Source organism: Hemitrygon akajei, chromosome 7 (assembly GCF_048418815.1).
Source record: "Hemitrygon akajei chromosome 7, sHemAka1.3, whole genome shotgun sequence".
Classification (NCBI taxonomy): domain Eukaryota; kingdom Metazoa; phylum Chordata; class Chondrichthyes; order Myliobatiformes; family Dasyatidae; genus Hemitrygon; species Hemitrygon akajei.
Genome location: NC_133130.1, coordinates 179,293,868 through 179,307,014, shown reverse-complemented (window position 1 = coordinate 179,307,014; position 13,147 = coordinate 179,293,868). Strand labels below are relative to the sequence as shown.

Below are 13,147 nucleotides of genomic sequence, written 5' to 3'. Positions count from 1 at the left end.
AGAAACTGGTACATTTTTACATTCTACATGGTCTTGTTCTAAAATTCAACCTTTTTGGACAAATTTAAGACTTTTATTGGAACAAATTACGGGAATAAAACTTCCTCATAATCCAATATTACTTTTACTAGGTGATATTGAAGGGACAAAACCGAAACTCAAACTTAATAAATATCAGAAAGAATTTATAAAAATTGCGCTGGCTGTAGCCAAAAAGGCTATTGCAATTACTTGGAAATCAGATACATATTTAAGTATAGATTGTTGGAAAAAAGAAATCTATGGCTGTATTCCATTAGAAAAAATTACTTATAACTTAAGAGATAAATATGAAACATTTTTGAAAATCTGGGGCCCTTATTTACAAAAGACAGGACTAAATATATAGGTGCTCTGAAGAGAAAATTAATGGTTACTTGGGGAAAGAAATAAATATATATACTAGGGTTTTGGGCTTTTGATCCTCCACATCAACCCGGCACGATGGAGAGCGCACTCGGGGACAATCTGTCCTGAGTCCCGAGAACTTTGGTTCCGAGTCCGGTGCTAAAACATACGTTCTTAAGTGTTTTATATTCATAGAAAGGTAAAATATATTTTGAAAGTGCTTCTTAAATGTTAGCTCAGTCTAACAATTGCTGCGGCTAAAATTTTTCTTCCCTTTTCCTTTGATCCTCCTCCCGTTTTACAGATTGAAACCTTGCCACCTGAACTCTTCCAGTGTCGCAAGCTCCGGACTCTAAATCTGGGGAATAACTGCTTGCTATCACTACAGTCACGGGTTGGAGAGTTAACCAGTTTGACGCAACTGGAGCTTCGCGGAAACCGACTAGAATGCCTCCCTGTGGAGCTTGGAGAATGCAGGCTACTCAAAAGAAGTGCCCTTGTGGTGGAGGACGATCTCTTCAACACACTCCCATCAGACGTCAAAGAGCAGCTGTGCCGAGCGGACAAGGAACAAGCCTGAATTTTATTTATACCACAGAGGGAAAATTCTACCTTGCCAAGTTTTCAGCTGAATTTGCAGCCTGCAGCAACCGGAATGATGAGCAAGTTCACTGCTCTGGTTTTGCCTAGTGGAAGAGTCCAATTTCCTGTTCAGCAGATCTGGTGCTGTCCAGAGGGATCAGAGCGATAGATGGAATAGAAAGCTGCCAGTAATTAAAAGAAATCACTTAAATAGCTGGATTAACTATCTTAATTCAATTAATACTTCTGCTTTAACGAATCACAAAAAAGCTAATACGTTTATAGCCATGACATATCAAGGGACTGATATTGCCAATGTCTTTGTTATTTATTAACTATTACTGTATTAGGGGTCAGTATACTCCTGAGCAGGCAGTATGAAACCTCTGCATGAAATAATTGGTGATTTTTTTAAAAGTCCCTTGGCCATTTTATTAAAAAAAATGTTTTCTTCACATCAAGCTGATTGAACTGAGCTCCAGGCTTTCATTAACTTTCTGCCATTATCTTTCAGTCTGATTGAAAACACGACACGAAACTCCTGTCAAAGCAGTTAGAGGGGAAGGGGAATTTTTCATATGCGCATGTTTTTCAGAGCTAGGCATTATTATGAGAAGATTGAGGATACCATTTGCATAGTTTTTTTATTTAGATGGTTTTTTAAAAAAACTGTGGAGAATTAAAGTTTCAGTTTATTAAAGTTTTCAAGTCACATCTTTCATTCAAAATAAAAGATCCTAATCTGATGAAAAACTATTTACCATGACAGATACAATGTTAAAGATAATTCAAATTATAGGATTAAAGATAACGTGAGAAATGTTTTTCTACTTGGTTTGGAGGGAGAAGTTACCATAATTCAATTGACATTTAACTCAGAGAGTTAGATGCAACATGTTGTATCACGTGCTTCCAGGTTAGTGTTGGATTAATTGAATTAGTATTTTTGGCAAGAAGTGTAGAAAATCAGTTAAAGGGTTTAGAAATCTTCCTCTTGTTTACTGTACAAAGCCCAGTTGGAAATTTACGGGCCTTGGTTAAGTAACTAATTATTGATGAAAATTGGTATTCGGTTATGATGCCCAGAACTTTCTAATCAGCACTTCAGATCATAGGAAATTTAAGTCACAAGAGACCAGTTTACCCATTGTATTTTTACCAATCTAAAAAGCTACAATCCCATCTTCCAGCAGTGGGTCACAGCTCATTGAACAAATGTGCAAGTGCTTTTTGAATGTGATGATGTTTTCAGCCTCAATCGCACTTTCACACAGAAAGTTCCAGTCCCCCTCTAATGTCTGGGTGAAAGAAAATCCTGTGTCTTTCCTACTTTGAAGTTATTGCTTCCCATTTTAACCCCTATGCCATGAGAAATGGGTCCTTCTTATTTACTGAAGACTCTCAGATTTTCATATACCTCAGCTGTTTCCATTATATAATCATTCATCACTGCTCAAATTTTACAGATCTACTTTCTCCAGAAGGTCTTTCCTCCATCGTGGTGACCAAAACTATATGTACTACACAAAATGTGGTTTAACTAGTGTTATATGTAGTTCTGCTAAACCAGGGGTTCCTGTGGTCTCAGCTAGTAAGAGAAAACATCCAGTAAGCCTTTTTAAAACATATTATTGACCTGTCCTCCTATCTTTTGATCGGTGACTTTGTTCCTCCACAATCCCAATACCTTCCCATTGTGTACAAGTGCATTAGCTCACATTCCTCTAAATAAAAATTGCTAATTTTCTGCATGACTGACAGACCAACTGTATCTTTCTGCACTCTTAAGGTTTTCCATATTCGACAACATAGCCTATTTTTGTATCATCCGTAGACGCTCCCTTTTCCCCTGCAGTTAAATTTGAACCATTAATATATATTACAGAAAGCAAGGTGCCAAGTGAAATTCCATTCGTAACAGCCTTCACTCACAAAAATACACATCAATCATTGCTCTTGCATTCTGGTAATTTTGGATTCAATTCACTGTTTTCGGTCGATCCCTTAAGGTTTTGTTTTTGATCAGCCTGCCATATGGGAGCTTATTAAAAACTTTGCCAAATTCCACATGGAGAGAATAGGGAAAATCACTTAAAATATTGTGCATTAAATATTTTAATGTTTTTAAATATATCCTCCTCCACTATTGAATACTATACCTTCAATATTTGTACTTTAGTGAATTATCCTTTTCGACTTGGTCTGTTGGTAATGAACTTGCATGCTGCACTGTTGTCAGTGAGTGTTGCTCCTAATGCCTAATTTATTCCCAGTTTCATTGCTTAACCCAAGGCTAAAACTGTATCTTCTTTACCACTCATCTCCTAAGACATCCTCTGTGTTTTAAGTGTTTGGAACTTACTGCTCTGTTTATCTTGTGCTTCAGCATCTGACCAGTGCTTAATGTTTTATTTTCCTCTTTTCTCTCGCTATTCATATGACACCAACCCACTCTTCCAACATCCCACAATAGATGGAAAAATAAAAGTGAGAAAGATTGATTAGGCAGTAATGTAACACCAGCAATTGGTGGTGTGATGAGGGTGGAAGCAAGCAGTGACAACAAAGGTATGTAGAGAACAAAGAATATGTATTAAAGCAGTTAGCCACTGAGAGAAAGATAGTGTAACAGTTTGGCTAGAATCTCATAAATCCCATTCTCACTTTTGATCGCTTTCAGTATTTTCTGATTCTATTACAGACAGTTGCTTTTATTTGCCAGTCTATCGTGCTTAAAATGCCGGTTGGCACTTCAACCATTGATTGCGCACAGAATTTCAAATGTCATGTATACATTTGGGTGAGTGGGCGTAGGAGAGTTCATGGGTGTTGGGGTGGATTTGGAAAGAGTCCATGCAGTCTTGTTAATACTGATACTGTACCCAAGTCCAGTCCAGACAAATGCAATAAAAAAGGCTACAATATATTATTAGCACTTTGGATATTTTTGTGTGGTGATACACTCATGGTACACCAAACCACTTTTAGTTGGGTACCATTTGGCAGTATCGCAAAGAGAAATATGGGTTGGGAAACTGCCATGGTGATGGTGTTCTACTGTGCATGGTTGGAGTTGGACCAAATGTTACATTATGCAATAAGACATGCCTGATACAGGAGATCTCGAAAGTGATATTAGAGACATGAAATGTCCTGGCCCCCATTACTAATTTAACATAGGGGAAAAGGGGCATTGTTCAAAGCCATTTTTGTCCTCGTCTTACATTCACCCAAGAAAATAGATGTGGTAAGCTTCTAATCTGTTAATATTCAAAGAACTATTCATGTTACAATGATCATTTACTCAATAATGTCAAAGTAGTTATTGCAGTAAGCTTTTAACAAAACTGGCCTCACACACAAGTTGGATGCTGTGTAAAATTTCATTTTTTTAAAAATTGTATTTGATGTTAAGTCTTCATTTCTGTGCCCTCAGGGGTGAATATGCCTCAATCTAGTAGCAACACTTTTCTCAGGTTCGTTATTTTGACTGTTTGAATTATTAAATGTCTAAGTGACAGTAATTTTGTTGGTTTGCTTATACATTTAATCAAAGCAGTAGAAAGTATTATCCAATGCTGTGAAATAAGCTTTATTCACAGTCTTTGTTGAAGACTACATTTCATTTTGTTTTTCTTTAAAATGTAACCAGAAATGTTAATTTGTCTTAACGGCTGTATTTTAAAGCTGCAGCATCTCAGTGGGGTATCATGAGATATCTCAATAATAAATCTATCTTTTTAAATTTACCTCCTGTCAGAATAGCAAGATCTGGCATTTTTATCTAAATAAGTTGTTAGGAATAAATTGCAAACTTATTCATATTCTAAATTGTTGTAATTAGTGTGTTTTTATTTGCACCACAGATCTTTTTTTTCAAATACTAAAGTGATTATTTACACATGCCTTAATGGTGCTCTTCTTCCTTCACCTTCTGTCTCAGATTCTAAGAGCCTTAGGTTTCTCTAATGACAATTTTGTTAGCAATCAGATATTCAGAAGTCAGAATTGTCTAATCACTTCTGTTGGTATTAAAACAAAAGGATGTTGTACAAATTTACATGAAAAACATCATATTGGGACAGTGTTCCTTAAAGAAAATTGTGCACAAAAACTGAACTTAAAGGGATAGTGAAAGGAAAACAAAATCTCTTACACTAACTGAAATGGTTCCCAAGCCAAATCACAATATAAAAAAAAATTGTCCTTGAGATTTTTATGATGTTTTTATCTTTGGTCACAAAATTACAATTATTAATTACAAAGAAATTTCTGCTTTTATCACGTCTTTTGTGCAGCTTTATTGTCCATTTATCTGTCACTGCTGAAGTAGAGTGAATAAGTCACAATTTTATAATATATGCAGGATCAGAACATGTAAGTCCTCCATGTCAACTATATGAAAACCTAGGTCTCAAAGCATTTAATGTTGTAAATTAGTACATAAAATAATTATCAGTTAATGTGATCTTCACTGAAAATCATATAACACCATGACTGTCGCTTTATATGAAAACTCATCTCTTACCTTGGTGTTTGATATGTATTATTGCATGGTGCTGCTGCTTTGTTACACTATTGTTAACAACTGAGATGATTAAAGTGTCTGTCCTCCTCTTGCCATCCCATCCGTCAATATCCAAAAAAGATGGTGGGGGGGGGAGAATAAATTATTGACTATATTTAATATTATTACAGATATTAGAATACTGTATATAAAATCTTGCATTTACTTAGCACCCTATTAGGTTAAAACACTAGTATTAATTTCTAAACCAAACGAGGTAAATTCCAAAGCTGATTTTTGCAGAGCAAGAATGTACGAACAGAAAAAGAGTGAATGCCTGAGCCATGGGGTTCAACTTTGGAAGCACAGACAATAAACCTTCCATTCAGCACCTCACTTTACTTTTCTTTCTGTTAATTTCAAGTTATACAAAGTAAAATTGAATATATTAAGTTGCATGTAAATTGGCTTTCTCTGAATGTCTCTGTAATCTAATCTGCAGTGCATATAAACTCTTGGTTCACTTCAAGTATTTAATGAATATGCTGCATATTGTTTCCAAATGTACTAAATCTGTTTTCAAGGGAGAACTGAATGAAGGATAACTCCCTTAAAGGTACCATGAACCTTTTATTGTCCCGATGAAGGGTCTCAGCCTGAAATGTCGACTGTTTAACTCTTACCATAGATGCTGCCTGACCTGCTGAGTTCCTCCAGCATTTTGTATGTGTTAACCTTTTAATGTCCATTTTTTAATCCACCAGATAATATGATTAAATCCAGCATTGGAACTAGAGGATTATGTATTAGATGTCAGAGTGCTGCTAACTAAATCAAACCATTACTTTGTTCTCTGTTACTGTTTGATCCTTTTAACACTTTTTTAGTGTCTGCCCCAGTCTGACTTGCAATTGACTGCCGGAGCAAGATATTTTTGATTGATGGGTGTAATCAAGATCCAAAAGAAAACTGGTACTAAGCTGAATTGTATAAGCATTCTAGTACTTAAGTGTGTGGAGCACTGTGGAGAAAGTCTTTTTTTTTTAATGGTGATGATGTTAGAGGGGAATTAAAAATAAAAATAGAAATCTCAAAAATAAAAAGGTACCATTGTGGGAATCCATGTTACATGATACCACAACTCCAATCAGACTCTGCTCTTTAGATATACTTCAGTGAGTGATAGAGTCAAACTGATAAACACTTGAAAATGGTACATAGGTGATATGAGGGTATAGTGTCTCTCTTGTTTGAGTTATTATAGTTATTTAGCTATTGTAGTGTTAAAATACTATAATTTCTCAGTTATGACATGGCAACATTTATTTATTGAGATAGAGCACAGAATAGGCCCTTCCTGTTCTTCAAGCCCAGCAATCCCCTGATTTAATCCTAGCCTAATTCCAAGACAATTTACAATGACCAATTAACCTACCACTGGTAGGTCTTTTGGAGGAAACCAGAGCATCCGGAGAAAACCCACGCGGTCACAGGGAGAACCTACAAACTCCTTATAGCGACGGAAATTGAACCCGGGTCGCTTGTACAGTAAAGCATACTGTTGACTGCTACACTACCATGCCACCCTGTTCTGAAAAAAACATGTTATCGATGAAATTTTCTAAAATTCATCTTGATTTTTATTCATAATTGTGCCAGGAGAAACACTAATTAAAATTAAAATGGTGGACTTTTTAAATTCAATTTTTTTTTATTCCTGAATGTGCAGAGATAGTAGAGATTAACCAATTGGGATACATTAGAATAAAATCCCACAGAGGGTGGTAGGGAAACAGACAAGCAAAAGCTTCAGGTTCCAGCACATATGAAGTGTAGGTGAGATTTGATTTGACACGTTACCACTGTCCTGTAGGTTGGTAACTCCCATGCACTTGCAGTCCAAGGTCCTCAGTAAAGTGTAACTGGTTTCCAGATTAAAACAGAGTTCATGTTTCTTCAACCAATGACTGTTAGTAAACCATGATAGGGGCACACAGCCAAATCTTTTTAATATTACAACGATGTAGCTGTTCTCTGGTACAATGCAGTTTTTTGATGGACTCTAGATCAAGGTCTCTTAGTGGGTTTTTGCTATTGTTTGCAGGGTGGGGGTGGTGCTTCTGTTGGTGCAAGTGGGGGGAGGGTCGATGCTGCTGCTTGTGGGTGTAAGGGGAGAAGCGGGGGCTTTGGGGTTCTGATGTTACTATGATTCATTTTGTGGGGGTTCTTGTTTCATGGATGCCTCTGCAAAGAGTATGAATTTCAAGTTGAATACTATATTCATTCTCTGATATCAAAATGAACCATTTGAATGTCTATGTACCCATTTGTTTTTTTTTAAATCCAAAAGTAATTGTAGGCAATCTAAACTAAATTGTTAAAAATGTCAATGATGCTCAATAGGTTGGGCAGCATAAGTGGAATTGATTTTTCAGTTCAATAGACTTTAACTAGTATTGGAAAAAGTTAGATATGAGATAAGCTTAAAGTTGCAGAAAAGTGTGGGAGGGAGATGAACAGAACAAAGAACCTCTCCAGTTTTTCATTGAATGAAGTCCTAAGGGATTTCTCTCCACCACCATACTTGTTCTCTTGGTTGAATCTGTCCTCACATTAAACAAGTTATTCATCTCAATTCACTTTCACCAGATCAAAATTGGAGCTACAGTCACTTGCATGGACCCATGCTATGCCTATCTTTGTGGGATCTGTGAAACAGATCTTGTTTTGATCCCACTCTCCCAAATCATTATCCATCAATGTAGTGGATAGTGATAGGGGAGAGTGGGATCTTCCAAATAACTGGTCTACTTCCAACACTTCATGCAGAGCTACAAAACTTAATAACTTTTGTTGGGAATTTCCATCCCATTGTCATCTTCATAATGATCATCTCTGACTTTCTGGGCTTCTGTCCTCATCTCAGTGAATACACTAGCCACCATCTATTAAAGCCCAAACTCCCATAGCTACTTAGTATTAGTGCCACACTTCACAGCACCAGTGAACAGCAATCGGGGTTCAATTCCCACCGCTGTCTGTAAGGAGTTTATGCATTCTTCCCATGACCAGAGGGGTTTCCTTCAGCTGTTCTGATTTACTCCCACATTCCAAAGACATATGAGGGTTAGTAAGTTGTGGACATGCTATATTGGTGCCACAGCACGTTGACACTTGCAGGCTGCCCCCAGCAAATGAGTTTACTGTCACCTTCCTATTAGCTTGAACCGGCCTGGCCATTCCTTTCTGACCTCCCTCATTCACATGGTGTTTTCACCCACAGAAATTCCCACTCACTGAATTTTTTTTTTGTTTTTCACACCATTCTCTGTAAACTCTAGAGATGGTTATGCATTAAAATCCCAGGAGATCAGCAGTTCCTGAGATACTACAACCACCTCAGCTGGCATCAACAACCATTTTGCAGTCAAAGTCACTTAGATCACATGTCTTCCCCATTGTGATGTTAGTCTGAGCTTCTTGACCATGTCTTCATGTTTTTATGCATTGAGTTGCTGCCACATGATAAGATGATTAGATATTTTCATTAATGAGCAGATTTAACTAGTAAAGTGGCCACAGAATTCGTAATATTTTTCATATTTCGGTAGACATGCTGTTTAACCCCATCATTTTATTCAAAGTTCTCCCAAAGCTTTCAGACCTTAATTGGTAATGAGTGCTTGGTCCTGTTTCTTAGACTTAATGTGAACCAGGCATTGTTTCATATTAAGGTCCCTATCAAGAATTGTTGTAATGTTTCAAATTTTCTGTTGATTACACAGCATGGTCCTAACATTACAGATTTGTTGTTCGTTATGTACTGTGTTGTATGACGTAGGCAATCATGGTCTTTTGATAACCATGATTGTTCTTGGAAAATTTTTCTACAAAAGTAGTTTGGCATTGCCTTCTTCTGGACAGTGTCTTTACAAGATGTGTGACCCCAGCCATTTATCAATACTCTTCAAACATTGTCTGCCTGGCATTAGTGGTTGCATAACCAGGACTTGCAATATGCACCCGCAGCTCCACCACTGACTCCCATGGCTTCATGTGACCCTGATCAGAGGGATAAGCAGGTGCTATACCTTGCCTGAAGGTGACCTGCAGGCTAGCGGAGGGAATGGGCACCTAACACTTCCTTGAGTAGAGACATAACTCCACCCTGACACCCAAATTACAGTTTAACCTAGCTGTATATTCTAAAGGCAAAACAATGCCATTGTCATCTAAAAATTACTTTTGTGAAAATATTGGAATTATTGACAAAGCTCTTTATGTGATGGTGCACACTAAGAATACCGAAGTCTTCCAAAATTATCCAAAGTCTTAAAAAGTGTATATTGATGCATTATTTATTAATGTAATTGCCTTCCCCAACTAAATACTCCACCACAGACCCCATTTCAGTGAATAACCATTCCAATCAATTTTACTATGCTTTGTATAATTGTCTCTTGAATCTAGTCATAAACTCTGAAATCAAGCACAGCTTTGATGTGTAAACCCTTCCCAAACATTTTTCTAATTAGGCTGACTTCTTGTAATCCAACACATTTAGTTAAAATTTTAAATCTTATCTACAAATGCCTTCACAGCCTCACTACATTGTTGTCTGGCACCTTCCTTATTCCCTGTTCACACATTCCACTTTTAAGATGACTGAGTTTCCTCTAATATATAATGGTCTAAAATCCCATTATATTACATTTAATGGTCTATAAATTATTACGTCCCTTATAGTAATCTACAAAATAACTTCTCATAGTCCAGTTTTATAGAGCATTTCTGAAATTTAATGCACCACACTGCATTTGCCATTCTCTTCAAATGATTTTTTTTTAAAAGCCAGTGGTTCAAAAGTTTGTTAAAATGGATATGGGAAAGTTGGATTAAACTGTAAAAGTTGAAAAAATACTGTTGTGCTGTCAAGAGTTTAATAAGTCATAGGACATAAACAATACTACTTTTGATTATGTACAATTAGGTATAGTCATTAATATCCTGTTTACAGAGGAACCAAGTTAATCAGGATGTCGCCAGGTTCAGCCCTTCACTGGATAAAATACACAGTACACGCTATTGTATAGGAATATCGTTGCCTCATTTTCTAACCTCATGGAGAGGATTGTCAAAGAAGGAATAAAAGTTAAAGATTTCCAGCATTAACTTGATCTCATATAGGCTGATTACTGGAACTTGTGCTGATAATCATTTGACCAGCAACGAACATTCTGTGCATATTTAGGTGAATTTCCTGCCTTTATGAGTATTCTGATACCCAACCAGTTTAAAGATTATTCATTTTATTTGGTAGTCTTAAATGTATTAAACTATCAGAATGTAAGTCATTTGAAATTTTAACTGTGTACATTTTTTATAATAAATAAATAAACTTAAATGTTTACTTTGACTTTTGCAATTTATTTTATTAAATCTCATAAAGCACAGTTTCAAATCCTGCAAAATTAATGCATTCGTGAATGATAGCAAAATGTAATTATGCTGCAGGTCATGCAGATTTTCATGTGGAGAGGAACAGCATTGATATTTCATCTTTAGCGATACAGTTCTTTTCAGTTTAAGGAAACCAATTTATCTGAAAATTGAAGTTGAGATACATGGGACAAAGTGAACACAGATGAAGATGATTTTTTGGTATACTGGTCTACATTAGTTAGGGCATGAGTATAAAAGTGGGAGGTTAAGGTGTAGTTGAATATAATGGCTGATGAGGCTGTGCTTGCAGTATTATGTTCTGTTTTAATTACCCTGCTATAGGAAAGATGTTAGATTTACTAGCAACTTTTTAGGGACAGAGCTAGAAGGAGAAGTTGGAAAGGCTTGGACTTTATTCCATGGAGCAAAGAAGACAGAGGTGTGCTTATAGGATATATAAACTCATGAGGGTAATATATTGGATGAACGCTCTGTCTTTTTCCCCCAGAGTTGGGAAATCAAGAACCACAAGGCATAGTCTTAAGGTGCATGGAACAAACTATGTTGTGTATATAGAATGAGCTGCCAGAGAAGGTAGTTGAGGTATGTACAATAAGAACTTTTAAAAAGCAATTTGCATAGGTATGTGAATAAGAGTAAATGGGAAGTGAGAGTTGATATTGGACCACTGGAAAATGATGCTGGTGAGCTAGTAATGAGGGATGAAAAATAGCAGATGAACTTAATGGGTACTTTGCATCTGTCTTCACTGTGGAAGACACCAGCAGTGTGCCAGAGGTCTGTGAGTGTGAGGGAGAAGTAGTGAGTGCAATTACTATTACAAAGGAAAAAAGTGCTATGCAAACTCAAAGGTCTTAAGGTGGATAAGTCACCTGGGCCAGATGGACTACATCCCAGGGTCCTGAGAGAGGTTGCCGAAGAGATAACGGATGCAATGGTAAAGATCTTTCAAGAATCACTTGATCCTGGAGGACTGGAAGATTGCAAATGTCACTCCACCCCTTAAGAAGGGAGGAAGACAAAAGATAGGAAATTATAGGCCAGTTAGCCTAACCTCAGTGGTTGGGAAAGTGTTGGAGTCTATTATTAAGGATAAGTTTTTGAGATATTTGGAGACTAATGATAAAATAAATCAAAATCAGCATGGTTTTTGTAAAAGGAAATCTTTCCTGACAAATCTATTAGAGTTCTTCGAGGAAGTGACAAGCAGGGTTGACAAAGGAGAGGCAGTGGCTGTCATTTACTTGAATTTTCAGAAGGCATTTGATAAGGTGCCACACATGTGGCTGCTTAACAAGATAAAATCCTATGGCATTACAGGAAAGACACTGGCATGGATAGCAGAATGGCTGGCAGGCAGGAGGCAGTGAGTGGGAATAAAACGGGCTTTTTCTGGTTGGCTGCCAGTGACCTGTGGTGTTCCTCAGGAGTCAGTATTGGGACTGCTGTTTTTCACATTGTTTATCAATGATTTAGATAATGGAATTTATGGCTTTGTGGCAAAATCTGCAGATGATACAGAGATAGGTGGGGGTAGGTAGTGCTGAGGAAGCAATGCAATTGCAGCAGGACTTAGACAAATTGGAAGAATGAGCAAAAACGTGGCAGATGGAATACAGTGTTGAGAAATGTATGATAACGCATTTTGGTTAAAGGAACAATAGTGTGGACTTACCTGAATGGGGAGTAGATTCAAACATCAGAGGTCCAGAGGGACATAAGAGTCCTCATGCAAGACTCCCAGAATGTTAACTTACAGGTTGAGTCTGTGGTAAAGAAGGCAAATGCAATGTTGGCATTTATTTCAAGGGGAATAGAATATAAAAACAAGGGAGATAATGCTGAGCTTTTATAAGACACTACTCACACTGCACTTGGGAGTATTGTTAACAGTTTTGGGCCCCACATCTCAGAAAGAATGTGTTGTCATTAGAGAGAATTCAGAGGAGGTTCACATGGATGATTCTAGGAATGAAGGGGATAACATATGAAGAGTGTTTGCAGTTTTGGGCCTGTACTCACTGGAATTTAGAAGAATATGGGTGGATCTCATTGAAACCCACCAAATGTTGAAAGGGCTGGATAAGGTGACTTGGAGAGAGGATGTCTCCTATGGTATGGGGTATCCAGTACTAGAGGGCACAGCCTCAAAATTGGGGAACGACCCTTTAGAACAGAGGTGGGGAATTTTTTTCTCGAGTAGTAAAT

The 13,147-nt window shown here is 37.1% G+C and overlaps 2 protein-coding genes across 8 annotated transcripts in view; one reads left to right on the top strand and one right to left on the bottom strand.

Moving 5' to 3' along the window:
- Positions 1-4,800, top strand: part of LOC140731229 (volume-regulated anion channel subunit LRRC8A) — a 56,691-nt gene extending 51,891 nt beyond the window's left edge. For all 4 annotated transcript variants that reach the window (XM_073052735.1, XM_073052733.1, XM_073052734.1 and 1 more), the window contains one exon: positions 692-4,800. In XM_073052735.1, the coding sequence (XP_072908836.1) occupies positions 692-967 (276 nt within the window). In that variant the 3' untranslated portion in view covers positions 968-4,800. The remainder of the gene's footprint in view (positions 1-691) is intronic.
- LOC140731232 (kynurenine--oxoglutarate transaminase 1-like) overlaps positions 1-13,147 on the bottom strand; it is a 156,845-nt gene that overhangs the window by 111,649 nt on the left and 32,049 nt on the right. The window contains exon 1 of one of the 4 annotated variants that reach the window (XM_073052743.1): positions 12,615-12,700. The exons of 1 other annotated variant lie outside the window; for it this stretch is intronic. In XM_073052743.1, the coding sequence (XP_072908844.1) occupies positions 12,615-12,639 (25 nt within the window). In that variant the 5' untranslated portion in view covers positions 12,640-12,700. Of the gene's footprint in view, positions 1-5,497; positions 5,590-12,614; positions 12,701-13,147 lie in introns of those variants that run through there. 2 more of the 4 variants (XM_073052744.1, XM_073052749.1) reach the window with 2 other exon arrangements.